Source organism: Zerene cesonia, unplaced genomic scaffold (assembly GCF_012273895.1).
Source record: "Zerene cesonia ecotype Mississippi unplaced genomic scaffold, Zerene_cesonia_1.1 Zces_u001, whole genome shotgun sequence".
In the NCBI taxonomy this organism is placed as follows: Eukaryota; Metazoa; Arthropoda; class Insecta; order Lepidoptera; family Pieridae; genus Zerene; species Zerene cesonia.
This window is the reverse complement of record NW_024045131.1, coordinates 3296860-3313573: the sequence shown is the minus strand read 5'-3', so window position 1 is coordinate 3313573 and position 16714 is coordinate 3296860. Positions and strand designations below refer to the sequence as shown.

The 16714-nt window shown below is 37.1% G+C and overlaps 1 protein-coding gene across 1 annotated transcript in view; it reads right to left on the bottom strand.

The window, feature by feature from the left end:
* The window catches only part of LOC119838145 (Krueppel-like factor 3), a 36128-nt gene that overhangs the window by 10468 nt on the left and 8946 nt on the right, over window positions 1-16714 (bottom strand). Inside the window, exon 5 of the mRNA XM_038363979.1 lies at window positions 11919-12000. Coding sequence (XP_038219907.1) covers window positions 11919-12000 — 82 coding nt within the window. The remainder of the gene's footprint in view (window positions 1-11918; window positions 12001-16714) is intronic.

The following is a 16714-nucleotide window of genomic DNA, read 5'->3' as shown; positions in this document are numbered from 1 at the left end:
ATTTTATGATATGATCGTCAACTTTGAATAGGTTATATGTTTTAATGTTTTTTGTTTGTTACCTTGTACCTGTTTACCAGGTGAAATGATTTTATTTGTCACAGCGTGCAACTGAGCTGGTGGTTCGCCTGATGGTATGCGATCACCACCGCCCGTGAACAGAGCAGAGGTAGTGCCTCTGCGGATGCGCTGCCCGCTTTTAAGGGTAAGATATAAGGAAAGGATTGATAACTGGAAAGAAGGAATGGACTGGGAAGGGAAGGGACTCGAGGCCTCAAGCTCCCCTACTCTCCGAACGAAACACAATATTGCATAAACATGCTATTATTTCACGCTGGTCTTCTGTGGGGGTGTGGTACTTCCCCGGTGCGAGCTGGCCTAATTCGTGCCGAAGCGTGCTCGACTCCCACAATACATGTATAAAGAAAGTTTAATTATTCTTTTTTTATTTGAAAGCTGGTGCCTCCCATGCGGTCCCATTTATATATGACCTACTTCCGACAATTTGAGGACGTTTTAGTTTCTTAGTAAAAAATAATTATTGTGCATTGAAGTAAACGACTAGAAGATGACATAGGCACTTTACAGCGGTGAAACATCTCATTTCCATGGGAATTTCCCTTGAATATGTGGACGATATATCCTACTAATATTATAAATGCGAAAGTTTGTAAGGATGTGTGTGCGTTTGTTGCTCTTTCACGCAAAAACTACAGAACCGATTGCAATGAAATTTGTTACGTAGACAGCTGGACAACTGGAATAACATATAGGCAAATTTAATTGTTAGTTTTATAGCATTAAAATGCTTTATAAATGAGAAATTTTGAAAGAATAGAAAAAATTTGATCACGAGGCAGGATTTTTTTCTATTCTTTCAAAATGTCTCATTTATAAAGCATTTTAATGCTATAAAACTAACAATTAAATTTAACAAAGGCCGCGTTCCATCGATACAATATTGTAATCATTGAAATAATGTTTTGTATTGGTTGTGATGGTTCTTAATCATCTCAATAGATGGCGTGGGGTGCCCCTTAGGTACATGAAACCGAAAGAGTAGAAGAATATAAATGAAACCGAAAGAATAGAAAGAAATTGATTTTTCGATTTATCTGCACACGTGGATAACATCTCACACCACTGCTTAAAACGGTGAAGGAAAACATCGTGAGGAAACCGGCATGTCCGAGAATCAAAAGTTCGACGACATGTGACATCTGCCAACCCGCACTTGTCCAGCGTGGTGGATTATGGCCTGAACCCTCATAGGAGGCCTGTGTCCCAGCAGTGGGAACATATATGGGCTGATGATGATGACATGGACGAAACCGCGGGCGGCTAGCTAGTACAGCAATTAACGTATACCCATCTACAATTAGCATGTAATACCCCGCTTCCTTTAGGAAACTCTGTTTAAATTAACCGACCGATTTCCAAACTAAACCCCGTTTAGTATAATTAAACATCGTTTAGCACAATTAAACCACCGCGCCTCTTCCTGAGGATCGTTCATTACTTAAAAAGCAATAGTAATGACTTAATATTGGAAATAATAAATACTCTAATTGCATACAGTACCCGCCCTAGTGTTAAACATGTTACAGCTAAACCTGATAGCCAGGTCAAAACTAATATTGTCTGAGATTTGTCGTAAACCACAAATTTAAACTAGTTGTTAGTCACAACTGACATAAAAATAACTTTTTAAACATTTAAAAATATAAATGTAATCTATGTTTATTAATAATCATTTATTTAAACACTATTATGCTGCCAACAAAATACATAAACAAAACGTATACTTAAGCAAATAGGAAGATACAGCACAGAAGGCGGCCTTATCACTTATAAGTGATCTCTACCAGGCAACCAACTGAAAGATAGATAGCAACGTAACTTAAAAGGCTATGTTCTATGTTATAGAAAACTCATTGCTCGTCGAAAATCAAATGACAAATAAATTTTCATTTGATTTGAGAATAAAATTAGGCGAAAGCGTTTCTGAGCGATGCCTTAAGCTAATAACATATTTGGATTGATTTTTGTAGATTTCAGAGCGTTTTCAAATCAAACAGAAAATAACTATATATAGGACTAGCTGCGCCCCGCGGTTTCACCCGCGTAAGTCCGTATCCCGTAAGTATATCGTGATAAAAAGTTGCCTATATGTTATTTCAGTTGTCCAGCTGTCTACGTACCAAATTTCATTGCAATCGGTTGAGTAATTTCTGCGTGAATGAGCAACAAACATACACACATCCTTACAAACTTTCGCATTTATAATATTAGTAGGATTATAGTAGGATGGATAGTAGGGTATTAGTAGGATACAAACGACTTGTTACCATGTTAATTATATGTATTGCAGCTGATTCATATATTTTTTGTCGTCTTTACAGATTTTTACAACATCCACTGTTGGACATAGGCCTTCCCCAATGACTTCCACAACGACCGATCACCAGCGGCCTAACTGCCGCCGCACCCTTATTGTATTTGTGATTAAACATTATTTTAATCGACTTTACACAAATCCATGAAAACTGTTTAAGTTAAGACATCGTTAAAAAACAATTTATTCATTGATTCATGTTGTCAGAAGTAGTTTTGACTGGTTACGAGTTTCGACTGTAACATTGTTGCATGCATAGTATTATGAATAATTAATCTATTTACTTTTTCTATTTCGAAGCGGGCAACTGAGCTGGTGGTTCGCCTGATGGTAAGCGATCACCGCCCGTGAACAGAGCAGAGGTAGTGCCTCAGCGGACGAACTGCTCGCTTTTAAGGGTAAGGGATACGGAAAGGATTGACGACTAGAAAGAAGGAATGGACTGAGGGTGAGGAAAAGAAAATGGGCCTCCGGCTCCCCCACTCACCGTACGAAACACAATAGCATGCTATTATTTCACGCCGGTCTTCTGTGGGGGTGTAGTACTTCCCCGGTGCGAGCTGGCCCAATTCGTGCCGAAGCGTGCTCGACTCCCACATTATTTATATAATATAACTCAAAGGTGACTGACTGACAGACTAACAGACATAGTGATCTATCAACGCACAGCCCAAACCACTGGACGGATCGGACTGAAATTTAGCATGCAGATAGATGTTATGACGTAGGCATCCGCTAAGATAGAGTTTTGATAAATTCTACCCCCAAGGGGAGATAATAGGGGATGACAGTTTGTACAATGAAAATTTATTAAGACCGCGCGGGCGAAACTGCCGGCAATAGCTAGTCCTACTAACCTACTAATATTATAAATGCGAAAGTTTGTAAGGATGTGTGTGTGTTTGTTACATTCACGAAAAAAACTACCGAACCGATTGCAATGAAATTTGATCCGCAGACAGCTGAACAACTGGAATAACACATAGGCAACATTTTATCCCGATGTTCCCACACACAGACTTACGCAAGTAAAACCGCGGGGCGCAGCTAGTACACATATAATAAGACTCTTTAAGCTTCTAAGTACAATCCCCAAGATGAGACACCGTTGACAACTGTACTTGAAGATTAGTGATGTTCGCGATAACATCGATATGGACAGATTTAAATTTGACATTATTTTTTTACTACACCGAGCGTTGACATATCTTATCTTATATCTTTAAACGAGCAATTCTTGTATATATATATATATATATATATATATATATATATATATATATATATATATATATATATATATATATATATATATATATATATATATATAATTGGAATCTCGGAATCGGCTCCAACGATTTTCATGAAATTTAGTATATAGGGGGTTTCGGGGGCGATAAATCGATGTAGCTAGGAATTTTTTTTAGAAAATGTCATATTCGTGTTTTATTCGTGTTTTATCGACTTAAACTTACTTGCGTTTGAGTAGTCCCAATTTATTATGATTCTTCTATTGGCGAATAATAATACTATAAATGCGAAAGTTTATGAGGATGGATGCATATGTATGCGCACACTCACACACACACACACACACACACGCACACACATTGGTCACGCATTAAATTAAATAAATTAAATTAAGAACTGTATTTTAAATTTTAGCTTAAGTGCAATTTTTGTTATTCTTCTTAATTGTATCACATTACCTTTCCTACTAGTAGTGCTATCCGCGAGGGGGGCTAGTGATCTGTACTACAGGTCTTTGACGACCTACTTCAGACACTAGTCTTTCACAACGTTAATACTACTCAGTAGTTTTATGATTGTGAAGGCAAATAAAGAAATTTTTATTTATTTATTTATTATTATATGTATGCGTGCGTCTGTTACTCTTTCACGCAAAAACTACTGAACCGACTGCAATGAAATTTGCTTCGTAGATAGCTGGACAACTGAAATAACACATAGGCACTTTTTATACCGATATTCGCCGACTTACGCGGTTTCAACCGCGGGTCACAGCTAGTAAAAGTGAAGTCCCGTGTCCCCTAGTGGGGTATGGGGCAGATGATGTACATCTGTTTCACTGATCGATTTTCTTTACGGACAAGTAGGTGAGCCTTCTGTTCCTGCCAGACCGAGACATTTGTTTTTTATGTGTCCCCACCGGGAATTGAACCCAGGACGCCTCGGTTCTATGCTCATGCGTTAACCACTGTACCAAGGAGGCTGTCAAACGGTTGTCATATAACATGTACATAACATAAAGATAAATCTAAAAAGAGGTCCATATGATAGTAAAAATTTTTTAGAGATTCGTAGCACATTTAGAAATTAAAGATTTATTTACAATTTTTGTCCGTCCATCTGTTCCGGTTAATCTCTGGAATATCTCTTTTGACGGGACTGTCACTGGCAGATGGCTGATGTATTAGGAAAAACTTATACGGGATAACAGGGTTTTAAAGGAAAACCTCAATTACGCGGGGGAAACCGTAGGACGCAGCTAGTATTTGACATGTTTATCGACTGACAATATAAATTAAGGACTCGACAACTTTTAGGGGCTCAAAACTTGGCCATGTTAATGCATAGTAATCTAGTAAACAACAAATGAAAGGGCCAAGTACGATCTGCAACGATATAAATATATTTAATTACTAGCTGACCCGGCAAACGCTGTTCTGCCTTACTCTTATCATTTAGGGGTATGAAAAATAGATGTTGGCCGATTCTCATAGATAGCGGATACGCACAAAAAATTTCATCAAAATCGATCAAGCCGTTTCAGAGGAGTTTGGCAACGAAAACTGTGACACGAGAATTTTATATATTAGATTAGCTGCGCCCCGCGGTTTCACCCGCGGAACTCTGTATCCCTAGGAATATCGAAATAAAAAGTTGCTTGTGTGTTATTCCAAGTGTCCAGCTATCTATGTACCAAATTTCATTGCAATCGGTTCAGCAGTATTTGCGTGAAAGAGCAACAAACACACACACATCCTTACAAACTTTCGCATTTATAATATTAATAGGAAGTAGGAAGGATTTTAACAATTCACAATTGTATCGAAAATAAATGACTTAATAAATAATTAAAAATATTCAATAAAGGACTTAAGCTTATCCTATGTACCTATAATAATTGTTGTCACAATTTTTTTTTTTACAAAATAATTAACAACCTGCTCCGATGCCCGCTAATACAAAAACAAATGTAGATTACAAAGTATTTTCTTACAATTTTACGCGATTATTATACAATTTCTGATTTTTCAATTTATCTGCACATGTGGATAACATCACCATTGCTTAAAACGGTGAAGGAAAACATCGTGAGGAAACCGGTGTGTCCAAGAATTAAAAGTCCGACGACATGTGACATCTGCCAACCCGCACTTGGCCAGCGTGGTGGATTATGGCCTGAACCCTCATAGGAGGCCTGTGTCCCAGCAGTGGGAACATATATGGGCTGATGATGATACAATTTCATCGAATCCCACAGAAATTATTCAAATAAAATATAAATGATTTATCGACGCATTACCGTCACTAGACCTCATTCAAGATGGGTAGCTGTGGCCGCGGCGGATGGTCATATGACCATAATTCGACCCGTCTTACCAGCTATTCGCGTTTGCAAATAAAATATAAAACATTATAATACTTTATCATTACGTGAATATAAAACAACTGGCTGCGCCCCGCGGTTTCACCCGCGTAAATCCGTATCCCGTATGAATATCGGGATAAAACGTTGCCTATATGTTATTCCAGTTGTTCAGCTGTCTACGTACCAAATGTCATTGCAATCGGTTCATTGGTTTTTGCGTGAAAGAGTAACAAACATACACATACAAAACTTTTGTATTTATAATATTAGTTATTAGTAGTATACAGATGAAGCTCAAAAACAAAAAAATAATAATATAATTACATACACACGAAATATCAGTAACCCGTAATGATCGTTTAGCGCAAACGACCTCAAATTAAAACCATTTTTATATTAAACACTTCACTACTCGTGTGGTACATGTTATAAGGCGCAATCCTACTAATATTATAAATGCGAAAGTTAGTAAGGATGTGTGTGCGTTTGTTGATCTTTTACGCAAAAACTAGTGAACCGATTGCAATGAAATTTGGTACGTAGACAGCTGGACAGCGGGACAGCTGGAATGACATATAGGCAACTTTTTATCCCGATATTCCTACGAGATGCGAAATTACGCTGGTAAAACCGCGGGGCGCAGCTAGTAGCATATAATATTCAATTTCACATCCACTTTTAGGATTTAATTTCGTAGTCTGTTTTAGGTCTAACAAATTAAATCCTAGATATTTCGTGTCACGTTGTTTGTCCTCGATGGACTCCTAAACCACTCAACCGATTTTAATCAAATTGCACACTGTGTGCGGTTTAATCCAATTTAAAAGATAGCATAGTTTATATTATTTCAATAACGATGCTATGAAAATAATAGCTCTTTCCAATGGTTTTGTTTATGAAACAGTTACGTGAATTTAAATCCAGTTGTCTGTCGACTGCTCTGGTTCGCGGGCGTTGGTGATCGCTTACCATCAGGTGAACCACCAGCTCAGTTGCCCGCTATGACATAAAAAATAAATGTATTGAACAGATTTTAAAATTATTTTACTACTAGCTGCGCCCCGCGGTTTCACCCGCGTAAGTCCGTATCCCGTATGAATATCGGGATAAAAAGTTGCCTATATGTTATTCCAGTTGTCCAGCTGTCTATGTACCAAATTTCATTGCAATTGGTTCAGTAGTTTTTGCGTGAAAGAGCAACAAACACACACACATCCTTACAAACTTTCGCATTTATAATATTAGTAGGAAGTAGGATAGGATAGGATTAGCCACATTTTCTCTAAAGAGCTGGGATGAGCTGTAAGAATAAATTAAATCGCTTCAGCTCATGACTTAAACATAACTTTAATTAAAGATGGCCGCGATCAGGAATCTCTTCTGCGAGTAAAACAAATATTAAATTGGTATTTAATCCAATTATTTTATTAAACACTATATTGTGTAAACAGAAGTTTATTTCATATAAAATTATTGTATTTTAATATGCGTTAATAAGGAAGTTATGTGTAAATGGTGCCAAAAAATGATCATTTAAGTTTTAATAAAATAATATTATATTTATAAGGATAATGACGATGTTATTGTATTTTCATGAACGAGTTGTATTTGTTTATCTGTGCTTTATAATAACATATTTGTTTGTTGCAATTATGATATTAATGTTCTACATTTATATAATAAAAGCTGAAGTTAATTTGAATCACGCTTATCTCTGGAACTGCTGGACCGATTTTAAAAATTCTCTCATATGATTCTTAGAAAGCTTAAGCTATCCACCAGGCTATGAACCGTGATTGTTAGTTTTCAGAGAAATATATTTTTGATACCGCTTCGACAACAATAATAAAGAAATCGAGGTTAAGCAACAGTTGGCACGGTGATAAATTGGATGGGTAACTATTATTAGAAAAAGGGGCTTAAAATATATACAGATTATAACAGCCTTATCGTAGCAACAGTTATTTATATAAATAACGAAAATAAATATTACATCAAACATAGATTTAGATAGATAGATAGATGGTTAGACACATTATATATGTATGTAATATGTAGCAACCAGTAACAGCAACATTGAAAAATATACTCTCACAAAACACAGACTAAAAATAGCCACCAAAACAGATAAACAAAACAAAATATATATACGCAAAATTAGATAACTAAAGCAAAACCGTGTTAGCTCTCGGACTACAATCGCACAGTGATTTATACGATCCCCTGAACGTGTACAGCTACAACGGCTTACAACGCCTCGTTAACTGTACAGTAGAAAGTTGATAGCCCAACTATCTGGCTATGGAACCGAATTTGCTTCCTGGAGGGAATTCCATCGATGGAGGGATATACCGTCTAGTTGGGGAGCTGGCGGACGATTTTTCGTATAGTTGGGGAACTGGCGGGTTGTAATATGTTTAGTTGGGGAGCTGGCGGACGGTTTTCGTCTAGTTGGGGAAGTGGCGTGTTGTTTTTCGTCTAGTTGGGGAGGTGACCGGTTGTTTTATGTCTAGTTGGGGAGCTGGCGGATGGTTTTTCGACTAGCTGGTGTAGTGGCGATTGGTTTTTCGAGTTGTCGATAACATTTTATATGAATAATTCTATTTAGTAAAGGAATTGTATGACTAATTTGTTCTAAAAAGCTAGAAAAAACACTAGAATATTACCAAGCATATACACGAAATATACATAGACCAAGCGGGCAAAACTGCGGACAAAAGCTAGTCTACCCATAAAATACGCGGGTGCTATCTAACATCCACAACTCCACAGCACAATCCCAAACAAACAATACATATTGCAAAACTAGACATTTCCATAAACGCACAGTCAGATAAATCTAACAGCAACATAGATACCTTTCACTAGATCGTCTCTATTTTAATTAATCGTTACGCAACATTCGTTGGATATGTGCACTGTACACGGTGGGACCGTCAGCATCGAAACACTTTGTAACTGTGTAGTGAAAGGGCTGTACGGTCTGCAAATAAGTTGCGGTTTATGTTGTGGGAACAAAATCTTATATTCCCTGTGAGTTCTCAATTCGATAGTTATGTTTTTAGTTTGTTACCTTTCGGCTGGGTGAACCGATTTTGATGATTCCAATTTTATTTGAAAGCTTTACCTCCCGTGTGACATAATTATGACAAATTGAAGGCCATTTACTTTTTTGTAAAAAAAATAATATTTGTATTTTTTGTGTTTTTAGTATTTATTAAGTGCCTTTTAATGCTTCAATGCCGCAGATAAATTGCACTTAAATTGTATCAAATCTCTAATTAATGAAACACAGAAGTGTGGTAGTGAAAGGGCTGTACAGTCAGCAACGGTGGATTATATACGAAAAATTATATTGTATCTATAGATAGTGTCATGCTAACCCAACTTATATTGAGGCTATATAGAATTAATGAGACATTTCTGTGTAGCAGTGAAAGGGCTCGGTACGGTCAGCAAATATGGTAGATGTTCAAAATTATTTATTTATACACGCAATGTGGAAACAATGGAGTCGAGCACGATTCAGCACGGATTGGACCGGGGAAGGTACCACACCCCCACAGAAGATGATCGTCAAATAGAAGAATGCGAAAGCTACCGTGTTTGGTTCGATGAATGGCGTACCCGGAGATCGTATCCTTTTCCATTACCTTCCTAGTCCTTTTATATCCCTTTTCAATCCTTTCTATGTCCCATTCCATTGAATTTGACCTTTTACGGGACGTAATTTTTTGCAACTTTTTGTAATATTCCATCCTACTTATCCTACTTATATTATAAATGCGAAAGTTTGTAAGGATGTGTGTGTGTTTGTTGCTCTTTCACGCAAAAACTACTGAACCGATTGCAATGAAATTTGGTAAATAGATAGCTGGACACTTGGAATAACACATAGGCAACTTTTTATTTCGATATTCCTAGGGATACAGAGTTCCGCGGGTGAAACCGTTGGGCGCAGCTAGTAATTAAATATGTTTATATTGTTGCAGACCGTACTTGGCCCTTTCATTTGTTGTTTACTAGATTACTATGCATTAACATGGCCAAGTTCTGAGCCCCTAAAAGTTGTCGAGCCCTTAATTTATATTGTTAGTCGATAAACATGTCAAATACTAGCTGTGTCCTACGGTTTCCCCCGCGTAATTGAGGTTTTCCTTTAAATCCCTGTTATCCCGTATAAGTTTTTCTTTATACATCAGCTATCTGCCAGTGGCAGTCCCGTCAAAACAGATATTCCAGAGATTAACCGGAACAGATGGACAGAGAAAAATTGTAAAAAAATGCCTGTTCATCCATATATATATTTTCTTTTCCATACATCCATAAAGCTTTTTTATTATTCCAAACTTTCAAATATTAATTTTAATGCTGATGCCTCCCGTGTGGTCCCATTTCAATCTAGTCTAGTTCCGACAATTTTAAAGCGATTTAGTGTTTTCCTGAATATCATTATAATACTAACTAAAACTAGCTCCCCGCCCGCGGCTTCGCCCGCCTCCGTTTTACCTTTTAAACCTTCCCTGGCCTATTCAGAGTGCACGAAAAACCAGATGATAAAAATCAGACCAGCCATTTTCGAGTTTTAGCGAGTCTAACGAACAGCAATTGATTTTTATATATAAGAAAAAAGAAGAAGACTAGCAGTTTAATTACTTAATTATGTAATGTAACACGTTATTACTTAATTATTAAAAATATATGTAAATGCTAGCTGCGCCATGCGGTTTCACACGCGTAAGTCCGTATCCCGTAGGAATATCGGGATAAAAAGTTGCCTATATGTTATTCCAGTTGTCCAGCTATCTACCTACCAAATATCATTGCAATTGGTTCTGTAGTTTTTGCGCGAAAGAGCAACAAACACACACACATCCTGACAAACTTTCGCATTTATAATATTAGTAGGAAGTGTAATAAGTGACCTTGTAATATTTACCTTCTTGTATATGTCATTATAAACGTATTTTCTTTCTTTCTTCTTTCTATATATGTATCTCATATAGATGAAAGCTTCGATCGCCTATAGCACAGATCTAGTACCTAGTTTAGTCAATCGTCGCGTCATATTGTAAATTTGTTTAAAATGTGGGTATAAATAAATAAATGTTTAAATGTTACTTATGTCTTAATCTTAGCCTATGTCACTCAGCGAAGTTGCAGCTTTCAAATGGCGAATGGATTTCTAAAATCGGTCTAGCAGTTTTCGAGATTATCCATCGCAAACAAAAATACAAATTCCTCCTCTTCATAAAGTAGACAAGCTAAGGTTTAATAGAAACATACTACAGCAGAAGTGACAGTGGTGTTCGACCTTCCGTCTATATCCTAGTTGGTACCGGATCGTCTCGACCTAGACATTTGCCTGTCCCCTCCTGACCGGATTCGCCATGTCCACAACCTGTTTCGATGACATGTATGTCAGTTTTGGAGCGTATGACATTGGCCCTTGACATTAGTCTTGCTACTGATTCATATTAATTTGACATGCCGAAATATCCTACTAATTGTATAAGAAAGTTTGTAAGTATGCATGTTTGTTGCTATTTCATGCGGATAGCTTATCGTGTCTGTATGGAATTTGGTATAGAGATAGATTATAGGCTGGGTCAGCATAATAGGCATAGGCCAGTTTTACCCGGGTACCGCGCGAGCGACGCAGCGGGTTACATCTAGTTTAAGTATAACATAGAAAAATTATTATTATAACAAAAAACCAATCGCCTTCAAATTGTCAGAATTCGACCAAATTTAAATTTAACCACTCTGAAGGAGCTTTCAAATAAACAAAAGAATCATCGAAATCGCTTCACCAATAGTTACAACGCAAAACAATACAGTCGAATTGAGATCCTCTTTTTTTGAAGTCGGTTAACCAAATGCTATGCGTAATGGGCTATCACTTACCGGATCTCGTTCGTCTCCTGGGCGTGGCTGGTCGTTTGAGGCTCAGATCCACGGGCTCCAGCTGTATCGGTGGCGGGCAGGCCTGCGGACGAGGTCAGTAGTTGAGAATTGTTATTTTGGAAATATTTTAAACTGGCGACCGTACCCGGCTTCGCCCGTGTCACATATATAGCCTATAGCATTCCTCAATAAATGGGCTATCTTACACTGAAAGAATTTTTCAAATCGGACCAGTAGCTCCTGAGATAAGCGCGTTCAAACAAACAAACAAACTTTTCAGCTTTATAATAAATTTGGAGTAGTTTAATGCAAGTTATACATATAAACCTTTCTCTTGAACCTTTCTATCTATTAAAAACAGCTCTATCAAAATCCGTTGCGTAGTTTTAAAGATTTAAGCATACATAGGGACATAGGGACGGAGAAAGCGACTTTGTTTTATACCATGTAGTGATTACATCTCATGTTGCGTCCTATCTACAATGGGGGTGCGGTACTTCCCCCGAGCTGGCCCAATTCGTGCCAAGGCATGCTTGCCTACCACATTAAATAATAATCCTTCCTATTAATCCTACTAATATTATAAATGCGAAAGTTTGTGAGGATGTGTGTGTGTTTGTTGCTCTTTCACGCAAATACTACTGAACCGATTGCAATGATATTGGGTAAGTAGACAGCTTGACAACTGGAATAACACATAGGCAACTTTTTATCCCGATATTCCTACGGGATACGGACTTACGCGGGTGAAACCGCGGGGCGCAGCTAGTCTAATCTAATGCTATAGATTCCTGACCACGGTTAACCATCCAGCAATGGATAAGGTCGTGTATAAGACGCATATATTGTAAAATCTATTGCCCCAATTAAATACTACAACCGGTCTTTGAATACTTATAACATGAACATTATCTAGGCGCATACGCATTGTAATGAGGAGTATAAATTGCAATAGTTCATAGGATAACGTTTAACATATATTTTTTTACAATACTATACTATTGCCCGCAGCTTTGCCCACGCGGTCTTAATAAATTTTCATGGTACAAACTTTGATTAACAAATAAATTTTGATACAAACTTTGGCCCTATTTTATTCCCTTGGGGGTAGAATTTATCAAAACCCTTTCTTAGCGGATGCCTACGTCATAACATCTATCTGCATGCCAAATTTCAGCCCGATCCGTCCAGTGGTTTGGGCTGTGCGTTGATAGATCATTGTCATAAATCATAGATCATGTCAGTCAGTCAGTCACCTTTGAGTAATACATATTTAGATTTACTGGACTAACTTTACCGGATATGTACGATTATGTACCACAGGCGATGCTGGGGCGGACCACTAGTAATAAGTTATCATCAGAACCTGAGATCGTAATTTTTTCGAAGTGAAACTTCTTTAGAATCGTTGTGATATCAAACCTGATGCAACGGAAAAAACGACAGGTAAGAGACACAAATACATAAATGTGTAGAATGAAGCCGGCTAAGAATGAGACAGAAATATACACACTATTTTATATTATCGGTCTCTCCTCTTTGTTAAACAAATAAATTTGTAATTATCCTCCTTGCTATATATATTCATCTCATTCTTTTGTCGATTTACTAAAGTTTCACTTCTATCGTGTGCGAATCGCACACATACCGTTTTTTTCTGATCTTTGTTTCTGAATCCTACTATCCTACTAATATTATAAATGCGAAAGTTTGTAAGGATGTGTGTGTTTGTTGCTCTTTCACGCAAAAACTACTAAACCGATAGCAATGAAATTTGGTACGTAGACAGCTGGACAACTGGAATAACATAAAGGCAATAGATTTTTATGCCGATATTCCTAAGGAATACGGACTAACGCGTGCAAAACCGCGGGGCGCAACTAGTACTACCATACAGAATGATAATAAAACTATATTCAAACAGACACAAAGAGAATGTGTCAAGTAAGTATAAACAAAAACGCGTGATGCGCCTAGTATTGAAGATGAGTCGTTGCGTAAGTATCGTGAGGGCCACGCCTAGCTTGGTGAATGTGCTCGTTATACCGGCTTGCGGCATGTTACCACTAGTAGCGGGCAAGCGAATTCGTAGAATCTACACTTAATATTATAACGCTAGTGATTGTTTGTTTGAACGCACTAATCTCAGGATCTACTGGTCCGATTTGAAAAATTTTTACAGTGCTAGAAAGCCCATTTATTGAGGAAGGCTATGGGCTATATATGTACCACGGGCGAAGCCCGGATATCAAAATTCCTATTTTATCCCAAGGGAGCACTTAATCGGGATAAAAAGTATCCTATCACCCATACCCTGTCTGTATACCAAATTTCATCAAAATCCGTTAAGCAGTTTCAGCGAGATTGACGGACAAGTACAAAAAAAAACTTTCACATTTATAATTTGATTTGTATAAAGATATTTTGTTTCACTTAGCTTCAATGCTATAAAATAATTACATCTCCACTACCACTGGTTAACTAGCGTAAAGCTAACTTGCCGCGACTCAGATTAATTATTGAGCTATACGTATTCCGCAACCCGCCGTTTTAGTGTCAGCCGTTCGCGATAAATTTGCTTTTGACGGATTAATGGACAATGTCATATCGGGTATTATGAATCGTGTTTACAAGGAAACAAAATTTGATATGTTAAATTTATTTATTTATTTTTATACGTACATCCCAATTTAACATAGGTTATGCGATTTTAATGAAATAAAATAATTACATACATATAAAAATTATATTAATATATTATTCACCTTGAAATTGTCAAAGACCAAATTAAAGTACCAGTTTTCAATGAAAAAAATAATCATAAAAATCGGTTCACCGCGTATGAAGTTATAAGGTGACAAACACAAAAAATTACAATCAAAATTATAGCCATCTCCCTTTTTGAAGTCGGATGGAAAATTTTGCGGAATTCGTTATCTATGGTAGTTTAAACTACCCTACGGAAAAACAATTAATAGATTTTTTTCATATACACGCGGATTTTCTTGTTTTATTGTGTCAAGTTCCGTGTCCCCTAGTGGGGTATGGGCCATGGGGCAGATAATATACATTTAATTCACTGATCGATCTTCTTTATGGACAAGCAGGTGATCAGCCTTCTGTGTCCTGCCAGACCGTATATTTGTGAGTCCTCACCGGGAATCGAGCCCGGGACCCCTCGCTTCATCACTCATGCGTTAACCACTGTACCAAGGAGGCGGTCATCTTAATTTAATGTAACCGGATAAATGAATTGCTTCTGAAATTACATTTTTTTATACTTTTTCTTTATTATACTATAACAAATATCGATAATCTATCGATAATCTTTGGGGTCCCGTATCAAACAGGTAAAACGGGTAAAGTCACGGGTGGATAGCTAGCTAAAAGCTATAAAAAAAAGTAAATTCAAAAACATCGATAACACATATCACATTTCCTATAACGGGACATCACTAGCTACAATTAATGTAGTACGTTATACGTACAGTACGCGTGAAGGAATACATTTTACACACTCCGCCGGTTATACTGCACACGCTACTGTCACTAGTGATGTTACGTGCGTATCGATAAATAACGTGACACGATATAATTTAAATGTGCTAATTTAAAACTGACATATGTACGCACAGCCACTAGGAATAGATTTAAGATTTTGCTACACCCTTTGCGCCCCGCGGTTTCACCCGCGTAAGTCTGTATCCCTTAGGAATATCGGGATAAAAAGTTGCCCATATGTTATTCCAGTTGTCCAGCTATCTACGTGCCAAATTTCATTGCAATCGGTTCAGTAGTCTTTACGTGAAATAGCAACAAACACACACACATCCCTACAAACTTTCGCATTTATCATATTAGTAGGATTTGAATTTGAAATCTGTAAATTAATTGAATCAAAGTCGAGTCTAAAGGAGTCCGGTTACATACACATATAAGTGAAGCCATTAAAATCGTGTTAAAACATTAACAATTACCGTAAGACACGCAGCACTGGTTAAGGTATATTACACGCGTCAGTACACAACAAAATCAATCACAAACATATTATCGAGTATCGGCATGTTATCGATATCGATGAAGCCGCACATCACTAGTGGAGGCGTGTCCCGGGCGCGGCAGCTTTCGTAACATCCGATGTTTCTATCGCGAATAGAAATCGCAATAATTTTATAAACTTTTATAAACAGAATTTATTGTGAATAAGAAAGGTTACGTTCTCAACGGAGGTTACCAAAAACGAAGAAGGTTCTCAAATTGACGTTTTTATTCTTGTTGTACTCGGTAACACAGTGGGTTCTCAAGCGATTGACGCGATTCTTTTTGTGTTTGATAGGGAACTGTTCTCATTTGGTCCCATTTTAGATTCTGGAGTGGTAAATACTTAATATTTTTAAATATTTTTCTAAAGAGGATTTGATTCCCGGGTGTGGCAATTGAATATTTGAGAGGATGAATGCCGTTTTTGTTCTTCCACAAAAATAATGGAATGCTTCCTTTTAGCAAATATCCTTCTACAGTATTAAGAGAACTTTTCCCTCCATGATATAACAAAGCCCCACACCGTATATATACAGATGGTATTACAAAACTCTACCCTGTATACGGACATATACAGGGTGGTATTACAAAAACCAACCCTGTATATACACATACAGTGTGTTACACAAATATCATATACAGTATGTTACACAAATACTATATACAGTATGTTACACAAATACTATACCTAGTCTTGCCATAAATATTGTAATAAAGAAAAAAGAAAATTGTTAACTGCAAATAACATTTATTAC